Source organism: Parus major, chromosome 2, assembly GCF_001522545.3.
Source record: "Parus major isolate Abel chromosome 2, Parus_major1.1, whole genome shotgun sequence".
Classification (NCBI taxonomy): Eukaryota; Metazoa; Chordata; class Aves; order Passeriformes; family Paridae; genus Parus; species Parus major.
The window spans coordinates 131,502,847-131,515,508 of NC_031769.1; the positions used below are offsets into that span (position 1 = coordinate 131,502,847).

Consider the following 12,662-nt stretch of genomic DNA (forward strand, 5'->3'; position numbering starts at 1 on the left):
ATGCACTGAATTTAGATGCCTGTTTGACTGAATGTAGGTCACAGCAGAAGCTTAATAAAGCATTAGGTGCATATCTGGCTGGTGAAGGAGCCCAGGGAAGGAAAGTGTATGAGCATGTGTGTGGCTAATTAGTCTCCAGGACTTGAATGCAAAGTGGGAAAAACTTCTGAAAGTATTCAGGTTGCACCACTTTCTAAGTGAATTTTAGGTGCCTACATCCTAAGTAATCTGGACAGACAAGTCCCATTCAAGAAGGTTTTGTACAGGTGTTAGTCTCCACATTAGCATCAGGCAGCATAAATTTTTACATGGCATATTTTATGTGTTGTTAATTCAGCTTTCCTTTTCCTCACTTAGATCAGGATTGCTTTGTTGAAGTATCTTAGATGTTCTAAGCTTATAAAAATATGTGTGTGTGTGTGTGTGTGTGTGCAAAAAATCTTGTAGATTTTTGTTCATCCTTGTCTCTCTTTCAACATATTTTGTTCCAGTTATCATGGCTGGTTCTTTTGTCACCTCATAGCACTTCTCTCATTCATTCTATATTTGCTTTTCTGGTAATCTCTGATCCCCGACATTATTCTTCCCATGTTTCACCAACAAGTATCCTGTCTATTTTACTTTCACAGTAATTATAAAGCATTTTTTTTATTTGTCCCTTCTTCCTTCTTCTAATCCCAATGCAATCCCATTCTCCCTTCTATGGGCTTCTTTGACCATTCTCTCACAGCTTCTTCTTTTCTTCTCCTTATATCCTAGTCAAATGACTGCCTGGGTTACAAGTACCTGTGCTGTGTATTGGAGTGCTAGCAGTGTGAATACAGGAGAGAGAGAGCTTTCTGGTCTTAATTCTGATTCCTGACTTTTCCTGCAATAAGGCAAATTAAAGGACATTAAGGGAAAATATGCCCATTAAGTTCAAGTTTTTCCAATTATTTTTTCAGAACATCAAGAGAAAAGTGGAAAGTATAAGTCAATGCAAATTTTGAGCTCTTGTTCCAAACTACAGTTTTTCAAGCATCTCAATGAAGTGGCTTCAGATGATTTCAGTTTTTGCTTAAAAAATTCTCAAAATATTTTGACTGAAGTTTTCATGTAAAGAATTGGTCTGAAACAAATATAGTGAAGAAATATTTAGCTTGCATATGAACACATAATTCTGGTTTTATTTTTGGCACCTATATCTAGATGATTTTATATTCATCAGTCACAGTTTGTGATAGCGTCTGTATCACAAATGTATTTCATTCTCCTTAAGCAAGCATAATTTTCCCCAAAAAGAAAACAAAGAAGATTATCTTCAGTGCTAGTCCACTTGAGATGTGGGACTTGCCAACTCTGTCTTGCCTCAGGACTCACAAGAAGCCTGCAGGTGGATACATTTAGTGTCAAAGAACATTTAAGTTGAGTTGCACTTCAGAGGACATTAAAGCTGTACTGTTGGTACAAGGCTTTCTGCTTTTGATCTGTAGCTAGATGGAGATAGCTAGAAGTCCAGATAATTCTCAGTGTAGAAAAAATATTGTCAAAGACCCTGGCTTGCAAGAATGTAGGGAAAACATCTAAAATTCACACACAGATGAGTAGCCAAAGGGCCCTTTAGCTATTAGTTCCAGAAGCCTGTAATGTCTGTAGCAGGGCAAATGACAGCATAATAGAGCGCAAATATACAGTTTTTAATATCCATTCAAATGCTTGGTGGCTATAGGAATTGCAAGACCTGAAGCAGTGAAGGAAGAAGTACATCACCACCATAAATGAGTTGGCGTGTCTTAGTGTAATCTCTCTTAGTGAAGTATTAGGAATGGCAGAGAGCTAAATCAGCCTCTTCTTTATGGGTTAAAAGTCTTGAGAATTACATCAAGGCCTTTCTTTAAGAGACTGAAATGTTGAAGATTAGGTATGATAGCAGATGAAAACCCTCTCTCTGTAATTATGTGAGATGGTTTCCACAGAAAGTGCTCCTTCCCCTGTGTATGTCTACCTTATCTAGGGTATATTCATGCCTAGAGGTGTATTGCCTGGTTGGGTGTGCAGCTGGGCATTATCCTCTCTGATTCCCTTAGGTTCAGGCAGGGTCACTGTTTTCTTTGAACGTCCTCGTTTGTCCCATCTCAGGCAAAGTCCTGATGAAGAGAGCAGTAAAGTGTAGTTAGTGATGCTGCAGTGCTACCACCATGTGATGGCTCCCTGGCTATTTGCAAGGCTTTATTTTGCCCTAAGTGCACCATTTACCCCTTCTGCAGTGACTCCTCTGGAGTAGGTATATCCTTTTCTTGGCCGATGTATTTGCAGTTACAGAATTCAAACTGAAATAGCTGAATAGAAGTTTGTAATTACTGTAGTGAAAAAAGATAGCAAATCAAGCCCTAGACTGGTTAATAACAATTTCTACAAATGAATAATACTCCTTTTTTACCTTGTTACTGAGTTGGACTATGAAGAGGGTTGGACTATTGAGCCTTCCTCTCAGTATTTATGGAGGGTTTATATGATTTCAGAATAAGTGTATTTATGTTGAAAAATATTAAGTGATATGAAATATTTATGAGTTTATCCCATAGTCTCTTTAGCACAACAGCAGATGAAAAAATAATTAATTGTTTATAAACTCCTCAGAAATGTATATAAACGAATACCATGCATTAGTAACACAATACAAGAGAGAATAATCTAACCAGTCCACCACGTGAAAGACACCCAGTGTGAAGTAAAGTACTTATAGTATGGGGTTTTAAAAAAAAGAGTAACTCCTGATATATACTGAAGCTATTACAATATTAACTTATTTTTATTCTTTGTTATAAATGAAAAGTAGAATATACTATTTTCTATTTAAGTAATCAATATAAATAGAAGCTCATGAGCAAAATTATTTTTAAGGATTAATATATAACTTCATTGTAGAAATGTGTTCACTAATTAACATTTTCTTCCTGCAGATAAAACTGTGGTATGACAAGGTTGGTCATCAGTTAATAGTGACCATACTGGGAGCAAAGGATCTTCCTTCAAGGGAAGATGGGAGGCCAAGGAATCCTTATGTTAAAATTTACTTTCTTCCAGACAGAAGGTAGGCTGAATGCAAAGACAAGGAATATTTGAATTAGTCTGATGATACTCAGTTGACATGCACAGCTGATTTTATCAATCATAGTTATATGGAAAAAAGCTTTCGGTATTGAGTTCTGGTGTTGAACATGCTATGTAACAGCAAGGTGTTTCTGAACACTAAGTACAAGCTTGCTTTCCCTGGTTATAATATAAAATACTGAATAGAAAAGGAAAGAAAAAGTAAATACATGTCTTTGCATGGGGATCTGTTATTTGCAAAGAATGTTATTAGTGTTTTATGATGTCTTTATTTCTATGCCAGTTATTCTTCTCTAGAGCAAAGAAGATGCTACACAGTTGGGTTCATAAATTTCTGGATTGATGAGTGAGCAGTTTGGTTTGGCCCACCTTTATATAATAAACAGTAACAGGTTTGACATCTGAAACCCACAAATTTCTTATCACAGTATAAGTGAATTAAGGCTGAAGGTGACTCAGCTGAGAGTTCCCATTTGCACTTTGCAAACTTCCCCTATAGCACAGGACTCACGTTAATCTGGATGGTATCATCTATGCACTTAGGGAAAATTAAATTGTAGTAGGACCCCTATTCCTGACATACTCCTTCACTTCTGAGTCCATGATTTTCTCTGTTTCAATTTAGATGTTGGGAAGAACAGCAGAAGAGAGAGTGTGTTCTCCAGTTGATTTTTTAAATTGATATTTCTTCAGGTTATATCACCAGGGGAACATGTTTACCTTTATATTATAATGTACCGACCAAATTCAAAGTTTTAATGTCACTCAAAAAAATAGATCAGTGCACTTCTGAATCTGTAAAATAGAATGTAATTTGTATTTTTACTTCTTTGGCTTTTCCAAATAGCTAAACTGGGAAAATGCTAGCTATCTCCAGTACCATTTGACTTCAGCAGGAATAAACTATTTAGTATTTTTGAAGACATTGCTTTTCCACTTCCATTGTTTACCATATGTTGACATGAAAATTTTCCGTGACTACCTAATTTGCTGTGACACTGATGATTAAAAGGTTTTGGAAAATTTTCTTTGGCTCACCAATTTGAACTGTTGGTTTAGATCCCTAGTTTATTCAAACTGCTGTAGTGTGTTTGTAGCTGCTGAAGCTGTGCTAAACTGAGAATCAGGTCTGCTTCAATTATCTTACCTGCTTTTTCAAAAGCAATGAGTAATTAATAAGCTAACAGAAGTGTGTTCACAATGTTTTACAATGTAAATTGTGATAATTAAAAAATATATTGACATTAAATTTTAATAATCTGTAATATTTTTTCCCATTTATGGGATGTATTTAGAACTTTTCTTAGTTGTTTTATGTGTTTATGATCAGCAATTTGTCTTACAGAACTGTGGGTTTTTTCTGATGTGGAAATCCATTTTTCTTTCCTTAGATTTAAAATATAAGTATGCAAAAATATATTTTTTGTATAGTAGAAAGAAACATGCTAGAGGTAAAATACACTTTAGTAAGTCAAGCATTTAATTAGATGAAGATGCTGAATTCTCATTGATTAAAGAAACTTAATTGAAAAATGTTGTCCAATGTGACTTATTTCAGTTCACAAGAGTAAACAAACCTTTAGTATACTAGAAATAATTTATGTTTTTTTAAAAGTGTGTCTAAAAATATTATTTATATAATTTTTTGATCCAACTTCTAAGTCACAGTTGAGAAATATAAGGACTTTATTACAATTGCAAGTATTAATGAAGGGACTGTATCTGCATTGCCTATTAAAAAATCCTCATAAATTAGTATGGCAGCTGCATTATGCAGCAATCAGCAGGATTAAAATAAGCATTGTTATGAGGACTTTTGTCAGTATTCTCAGTTGGAGGAGTGTGGGTGTTTTCCAGTGAAAATTGTTTCAATCAGAAAATATTAATTCTTTCAAGTAGAAATTTTCTGCAAAAGGCATTGCTTTCAACAACACCCTGGAGCCAGAGCCAAGGCTGCCAGGGTAACCTTGCCTGGAGACCTCACCTTGTAGTGGAAGTTCACCTTCAGCTGGATGATTCATTGGGGTGACCACAGGATTTGGGAAGCTGTTTTGAGAACAGTTCCAGTGTTGCTGGAAAAGAACATGTGAATCATTTTTGGGGCTTCTGGTTTCCCATGTGGATAAGGAGCCCTTAGTCAGGAAAACCCTGCACTGTCCCCAGCTCCGTGACCATTCCTTCACTTGGGCCAGCAGCTCCATCCAGCTCTGCAGTTGGAGTGAGCCACTGGAGGACTGAGGGAACCAGCTGGCTCATCTTTCTGAAATGCAGGTGTTTGCTATGCCCAGTGATGTCTGTAGAGATCTTCTGCTATCAGACTGTGCCTTGTGGAAATCCCATTTATGGAACCACATTTTGCTTTATAAAATGCTGTTTCCAAAATAAAAGAAAATACACCCAAAATTATGTTAAAACATTTGTGGTTTTTGAGGAACTTATTAAGATTGAAATTGGCACATAAACTTGGAATCACCTAATCTAAGTTTTTAATATGAACTTCTGAATTATCCTCAATAGATGCACTGACTTTTATAATAAGGGAAAATTCATGATTAGAGTACCCATGATCATACAAGCTCAGCTGCTGATTTAAGATTTCCTGTTTTCCTATTTTATATATTTGATGTACTTTAATGGTGTTTTGAACATACTTAATATTTAACTTGTTTTTTCAGTGATAAAAATAAAAGAAGAACAAAAACAGTAAAGAAAACGTTGGAGCCTAAGTGGAATCAGACATTTATTTATTCTCCAGTTCATCGGAGAGAGTTTAGAGAACGAATGTTAGAAATCACTCTTTGGGACCAAGCACGAGTGCGAGAGGAAGAAAGTGAATTTTTAGGAGAGGTATACAAATACTGGTAGTTACTATAGAAATACAGTTGCTCACATACTCATGTATAGATTCAGTATTTTTGCAAAAATTACTAATTGTGCAAAGAAAAGCTGTTTTAATAGTTTAATTTTTTCTTTCACTTAGTGATAAATAGTGATCTTGCACATATCACATAATCCTGATAGGAGATTCTTTCTGTGTTTTTTTCTGTTTTAGTAACAGCATGAACATGGTTTCTCAATTTCTAATTGTTCACTAAAATCTATATTTTCCATAGCTGTATTTTGCTAAAACTTTGGAATGTTGCTCATTAATCTGAGATATTTGAAAGATGTAAAGGCTCTCATAAGATAATAAGGGTTTTGTGAAAGATTTTTTGGTATATTTAGTGCTCTAAAAGGCACAGGAGATTCTTTCATATTAAAATAAGGTTTTCATATAACTTCAGACAAAGTCCTTAGCAATGAGAATGATAGAAGGAAATTTATAAATACATCTATTTTAAAATATTCTGTCACATAATGCTTTCCTACTATTAACCATTCTTTCTTTTTTAGATTCTTATTGAGTTAGAGACAGCATTGCTAGATGATGAACCTCACTGGTACAAACTTCAAACACATGATGTCTCTTCATTGCCACTTCCCCATCCCTCACCATATTTGCCACGCAGACAACTCCATGGCGAGAGTCCCACACGGAGGTTACAAAGTAGGTTATTACTTTTACACACTCTGTGTAGTTCATTTGAATTAATGCATATTAAAATCTATTAAATTCTTGCAAATGGAAAGCTGACAGAATTTTTATGTTGATTTGTAGCTGTTATGAATTAGATCATTTGTAGTTACTGCTGAGAGTCTGACATGCTACAAATGCTATCAACCACAGCGCATTATGACATTTTTTTCTTAGGAGACACCTCAGTTCAGATCCTCAGTTTGAGTAAATTATCTTGGTTTTTGCAATGTGCTCTTTTTATCATGAAGCCCTTTATTTTATATTATGTTCATAATTTCATTGTTTAAACACTTTTAAGCAAAAGTGGATTTGCAGGACCTCTCTCTTTAGGTCATACTTCTTAAAGTAACCTGTATACAATATCATATGTAGATAAACTAATACTATGGCCTGCTGCCTTGCTTTGATGCTATTTTTATGTGCTTGGACTCACAAATGAAATTTCTCTAAAAATTCTACTTTGTAGAGCTTGTTACACTCAATCTATAGTAGTTATCTGTAGCTGTTTTGAAAACAGAGTGTATCAAATGTGGTCATTAAAATAGATGCATAAGAATAAGACAGCAAAAGAGGAAAATCTGTTTCTTCAATACTTCATGGTTTCTCTAGTTTAATTGTTCATTACTACCAGTGATTTAAAGCTCTTGTTCACTGAATAAACTTCATAAAATACCAGTTGGCGGTTATATAAAAACCCCCAGCAAACCAAATGAACCAAGCAAATTAACAGAACCCCCAAAACCCTAAAACCCACCACCACCACCACAGAAACCCAACAAAACAAAACCAAAACCCCAAAACAACCAAAAAAACCCCAAACAACAAAAAGGAACTTTGACAACCCAAATCCAATTTCTAATATTTACTTGGAGTTTCTTTGAGTCATTGTGAAGAGACAGTGTGTGTGTGTTTCACACAAACTCACAGAAACTTATATGTGTAGTCATGGAAACAAGCTTGGATATTTTATATGTTCTATGCAGAGTCTTTATAAGATAACCCATTGTATACAAGTTATATATATAATGTATACAGATTATTTCAAGCACTTGATCTGTTTTGTTTCTGTGCACCTGATGGTGAGGATTAAAATGCTCCATATCATAATATTCTGAGATAGACACACTATCAGGCACTTACATTGCATAGCCTTGAAGTTTTAATATTATGTTTGTCCACAAAGGAGAAGTGATGGTTTAAAAGGTAAGGAGTTCTATTGCAATTCAATCCTCTTCAGTCTTCTCTTATACCATGACTGTTATTTAACTAAAGTTTTAAAATTATACTTCTTATATGGTTGATGCCATCTTTTAACACATTTAAAGAAGTTAAGTTTCCATTTACAACTATTTTTACAGACCATTTGGGCTGTTTGTATGTGAGGTTAGTGAAATTCTGGTTTGCAGGAAATATTCAGTCCTGCAAACAAACCTTGTTTTTCTATCAGAATTTCTGTCTGTGCAATAAATAACTGCCATTAAGCATGAATTTCTGATTTATTTTTTAACATATTTTAGCGATGTTTGAATATTGTGGATGATGTTGACTCAAAATTTGAAAGACATTCAGTTTTTTTTATCTAGCAATATTACGATATACTAATAAGTAATAACTAATAAATAGTAATACTAATAATTTGCTTAACTGAATAATTTTACATGCTTGTCTGTAAATATAGAGGAAAGGACTTAGCAAAACTTCTGGTTTTGCAAAATACTAAGATTTGGTATAGAAGTCTTATTTTTCAGTGAAGATGGTTTAATCTGCTTGTTCCCAGAGCACTAGATTTTCAGCTTCAGGTTCTTAAAACTTCAATCAACAGAGCAATTTCAGATGCTCACTGTTATTGCTGGAGAACTCACATGTTACAACACTAAATTATCCTATTTCCTTTTGTACTGAGATAGGGACCTGATAAAGAAGGATTTTCTCTATTGGCCTAGGAATATATTAATGTCTTAAATCCTTGTGTACCGTAAGTAATTTTCAGTTTAAAGAGATTGTTTTAAAAGTACAGAACAAGGTATCCTGGCATTAAAATCCTTGCTTTCTGGGGTCTGAAAAGGTATACAATTGGAAATTTAGCATCTGATCAGAGCTCAGCTATGGCAGCAGAATCCATTTAGCAATGGGAAAATACAAAACAAAATGGGAAAATAATGGGAAAAATTTTATTTTATTGCTGTCACACCTCTGAAATGGAAATAAAAATGAAATTCGTGGTGTCCAAAGAAGTTGTGCAATATCCTGCTGAGAGATCCAGTACTCAATTGGACAAGGCTGTAAACAATGCAGTGTAAGTTGGCCAAGGCTGAAGCAGGCATTGCACCAGATGGCCTCCAAAATGCTCTTCCCATTTTAAATGTCATCACCAAGGGACTGGTGAAGGGCAGATAACACCTCTTAAGACTGTTTGCCTTCACTAGTAAAATATTTATACCATATTAATAACTCATGAAGTTTAGGGGTTTTACTAATTTTTGAGGTGTCAAAAGATTATGAAGTCAAACTTGATATATAAGTTTCTTGTGTCTGAAGAAGTTTTTGTATCTTTCAATAACATTCTTGTATATGAATGATGAAACAAGATGTTATCCAGCAGCACGTCACGACAACGTGAAAAGACTCTCTAGAACAAGGCATGTCTAGCATGTTTGTCAATGTTTTCCATAGCACTCCTTAGAACATGTACTGGGCTGTTATCAAGCAGGCTGATTTCAATTTTTTGGGGCTGCAAAATCTGAGCAGTTCAGTCCTCCTACCTTTTGTTCTTTTCTGCAATGCCTCTATGTATAGAATTAGTGAGTACAATATGAAAGACTTTATGGAATACCCCCAAAAATTGTTTGTGTGAGAAATGACAGGAGCGATATTTTGAATTGCAAGGTTGTTTTTTGTTTGTATAAATACACATTACACATCTAAGCGTTTTTATCTTCATGATTGCCGAGTGATAAACACATATCTTTGCAGACCATACTTAAATGTTACTCTCTAAAGGTAGTTTAAAAGAACCACCTACACTTACCACTTCTATTCTCTTTTTAATATCACTGGATTGCAGTGTTCTTGAAGAAGAGCAGACTGTCAGCCCTGAAGAGTGAAGCTGTATTTACAGATTGCCAGTAGCAAAGTGCAAGCTTCCCACAGAGCCCCATATGCTGTTTTTTTAGGAACCAGCTTTCAGAGACAGTAGCTTAGTTTCTGCATATATTTATCTCAATATCTTTGAGTGGGCAGTGTGTTGTGGTAGAGACTGATCTAAGTCAGCTGTCCACCTTCTCTTTCCCAGTCCTCTGATCCATACATTCCATTGCTTCCTAGAGATAAAGAACCATTCCCATACTTTCTCCTTTGTGTTTTTTGACAGACATTTACTTAGAAACTGGAACTAATATAGAACATAGGATTATGACTTCCTAGCTCTTTCAGCTAATTATATTTCAGATTTTCATAACCTGATCCAATGAGTATATTTTAAGCTTTTTCTTATGTGAAATGTAGGGTAATGAGTAGGTCTATTTTACTTACTGTGCCGAACTTTTGAAGTGAATTTTTAAAATTATTTACTTTTCTCTAACATTTACCACAAAGTCAGCCATATACACAGAATTCCAGACAACTTTAACTAGAATTACAAACAAACCAAAGTTCATTTGCATTTTGCCTCTAAAAAACATTGTAACCAGAAAATTAAAAATAACTTTAGAGAATATTTAGGAACTGTTGTTGTTAGTAGCTTACTTTTTCCATCTCACATTAGCTAAGAATCTTATTGGAGAATACATGCAAAATTGAATACACTTTGGATGCTGTGTTCATGATTGGTAGGATCAGTGGTGTGGAAATTATTGTCAGTATTTCTATTTATTGAGAAATGATACAGAAATCAAGCAAGGTTTATACCATGGGATTGTGTATCTAAAATTAGTTCCTCTCCATGAGCCCAGAACATAGAGATAGAAATCAAATTGGATATGATGTATTCTTATTCCATCTTTTGCAGTTATATCCGTGTAGTGTGAACATTCCGGCAGCGTGAGCCGATATTTTTGAATTGAGAAAGAATATGGGGTTATTTTTTATTTTGGAAAACAACTTTTTTGCTTTTATATTGATGCTGAATTTGATTCCGAAGCAAATTTTGTTTTACTCCAAATGTTTTAAGACTTTCCCAAATACTTAGGGTTGAAAAGTGACTGACACTAGTTTTCTAAGTCAGATTCTGCAGCTTTAAAATGAAGCTGTCTGAATTACTGATCTGCAGCCCACAGAGAGTGCAGTGGACAGTGTAGGTAACAGCTAAATGAAAAGCAGTAAACCCAGACATTTTCACATCTCCTGTTGCATCATAGGCTTGTACAGCAGCATATCTGTACAGTTTTTAAATACCATGAGAATTCACAATATGATTTTAAAAATATTTTTTATTTTTATTTTGAACCTCCTCAGTAAGGGAAAAGAAATAAATCTATGGGAGATAAACTCTGCTGACAAGAAGAGCTCAAAGATTTTAGAAATTCAAAAATTTAGAAATTTGAAGTCAACATGTAGAAGTCCAAAATGCTGGGTTTTTTTAATACCTGAAGACCAGAAAAAAAATCAATAAAAATAAAAATAAAAGTAAATAAAAGGACTTTGAAGTAGTTTTCTTGTAAAGAGAGTTTTACTTTAATTACTCTTAGAATTAAATTAATCAATGGTTCCATTCACTGAGTTACATGATTCTCCAGACACATAAAAAATCTGGAGGGAGAGAAATCACAATTATGAGAATTTAAACTCTGGGAACAAAATTTGACAATAGCTACGTTCTAAAAAAGTCTGCATATAGTGTGCAAAAAGCTATATATAACATTTTTTAAAAAAATTTTATTCATTTTTTTGGATGGGAATAAAGAAAATCTATAATGTGTAAATGAAGTGTTTTGGATAGCATGAAAATTTTTGTCATCTTTTCAGCTTTTTACTTTGTACATTTTTCCATCAGACTATTTTCTGCAGCAATGCTGAGACCTTAACATGACAAAATGATTAAATCTGACCAGAAAAAATAAAACTGATAGATTGAATTTAAAAATAAAAAATCCCACTAATTATTAATTTCTGAAAAAACATTTTTAGATGGACTTGTCATTGCTGGGTGCTACAATTTTTATTTTTTGAATGTTCTGTAGCTCTACCACCAGATCAAGGAGGAATGTCATAACTATTAATTTAATCCCTCTCTTCCATTATTTAAATGGTAAAGCTGTCAAGTCTGTATTGTAGAACATCAAAATATAAATTTTGTAGTACCAAAATCATGGAAGTTTAACAATAATTTATTACAAATGTATCTGAAACTTTAATCTGTGAAATATAAGCCCCTGTGAAATGATGGCAAATCTTCTTCCACTGGAAGTTATTCGCTTCCTTGGAGCTCTGTAGAGGTTTATTTTACTGCAGAATCGGGATCTTTCTGTCTCAATAATTTCCTCTTGGCTTGTTGTGAGTTTGGTAAAGTCAGCGTGATAATTTTAGATGAATGTGGCTGTACCTTACTTAAGGAAATTATAATGATGCTGTTCACTAGTAGGTAAGTGAATTGTACTAATGGAAACATGCATCAGTGACTTTTTATCCAAATTATAATATGGAGCATTTTATGGTCAGTGGCACAGACCATGATTAATTCATTACATGAATTTTACCCTAGAGAGTAAAAATGACAATTAATTTTCTCTTTCATGCTTCTTCCTTAATTTTTCTCCTTCTTTTAATGGAGCACAGGCCTTGGGCATGTTATCTTTCTTTGCATGCACGGATATTTTGTTCACAGAATATGGACATATATATATATATATATATATATATACACACACCAGTATTGTGTTTATTGTACATCTATTATTTATTCTATTTTATTGTACATCTATGGTTTATTAAATACTTTAATTAAAAGGTATTTAACATGATACAGGGATGTCTAAAAAGGCCTTAAACTATCAAA

General features: G+C 34.0%; 1 protein-coding gene across 44 annotated transcripts in view; it reads left to right on the top strand.

The window, feature by feature from the left end:
* RIMS2 (regulating synaptic membrane exocytosis 2) overlaps positions 1-12,662 on the top strand; it is a 443,102-nt gene that overhangs the window by 248,965 nt on the left and 181,475 nt on the right. For all 44 annotated transcript variants that reach the window (XM_033512411.1, XM_033512408.1, XM_015618871.2 and 41 more), the window contains 3 exons: positions 2,943-3,073; positions 5,769-5,940; positions 6,487-6,640. In XM_033512411.1, coding sequence (XP_033368302.1) covers positions 2,943-3,073; positions 5,769-5,940; positions 6,487-6,640 — 457 coding nt within the window. The remainder of the gene's footprint in view (positions 1-2,942; positions 3,074-5,768; positions 5,941-6,486; positions 6,641-12,662) is intronic.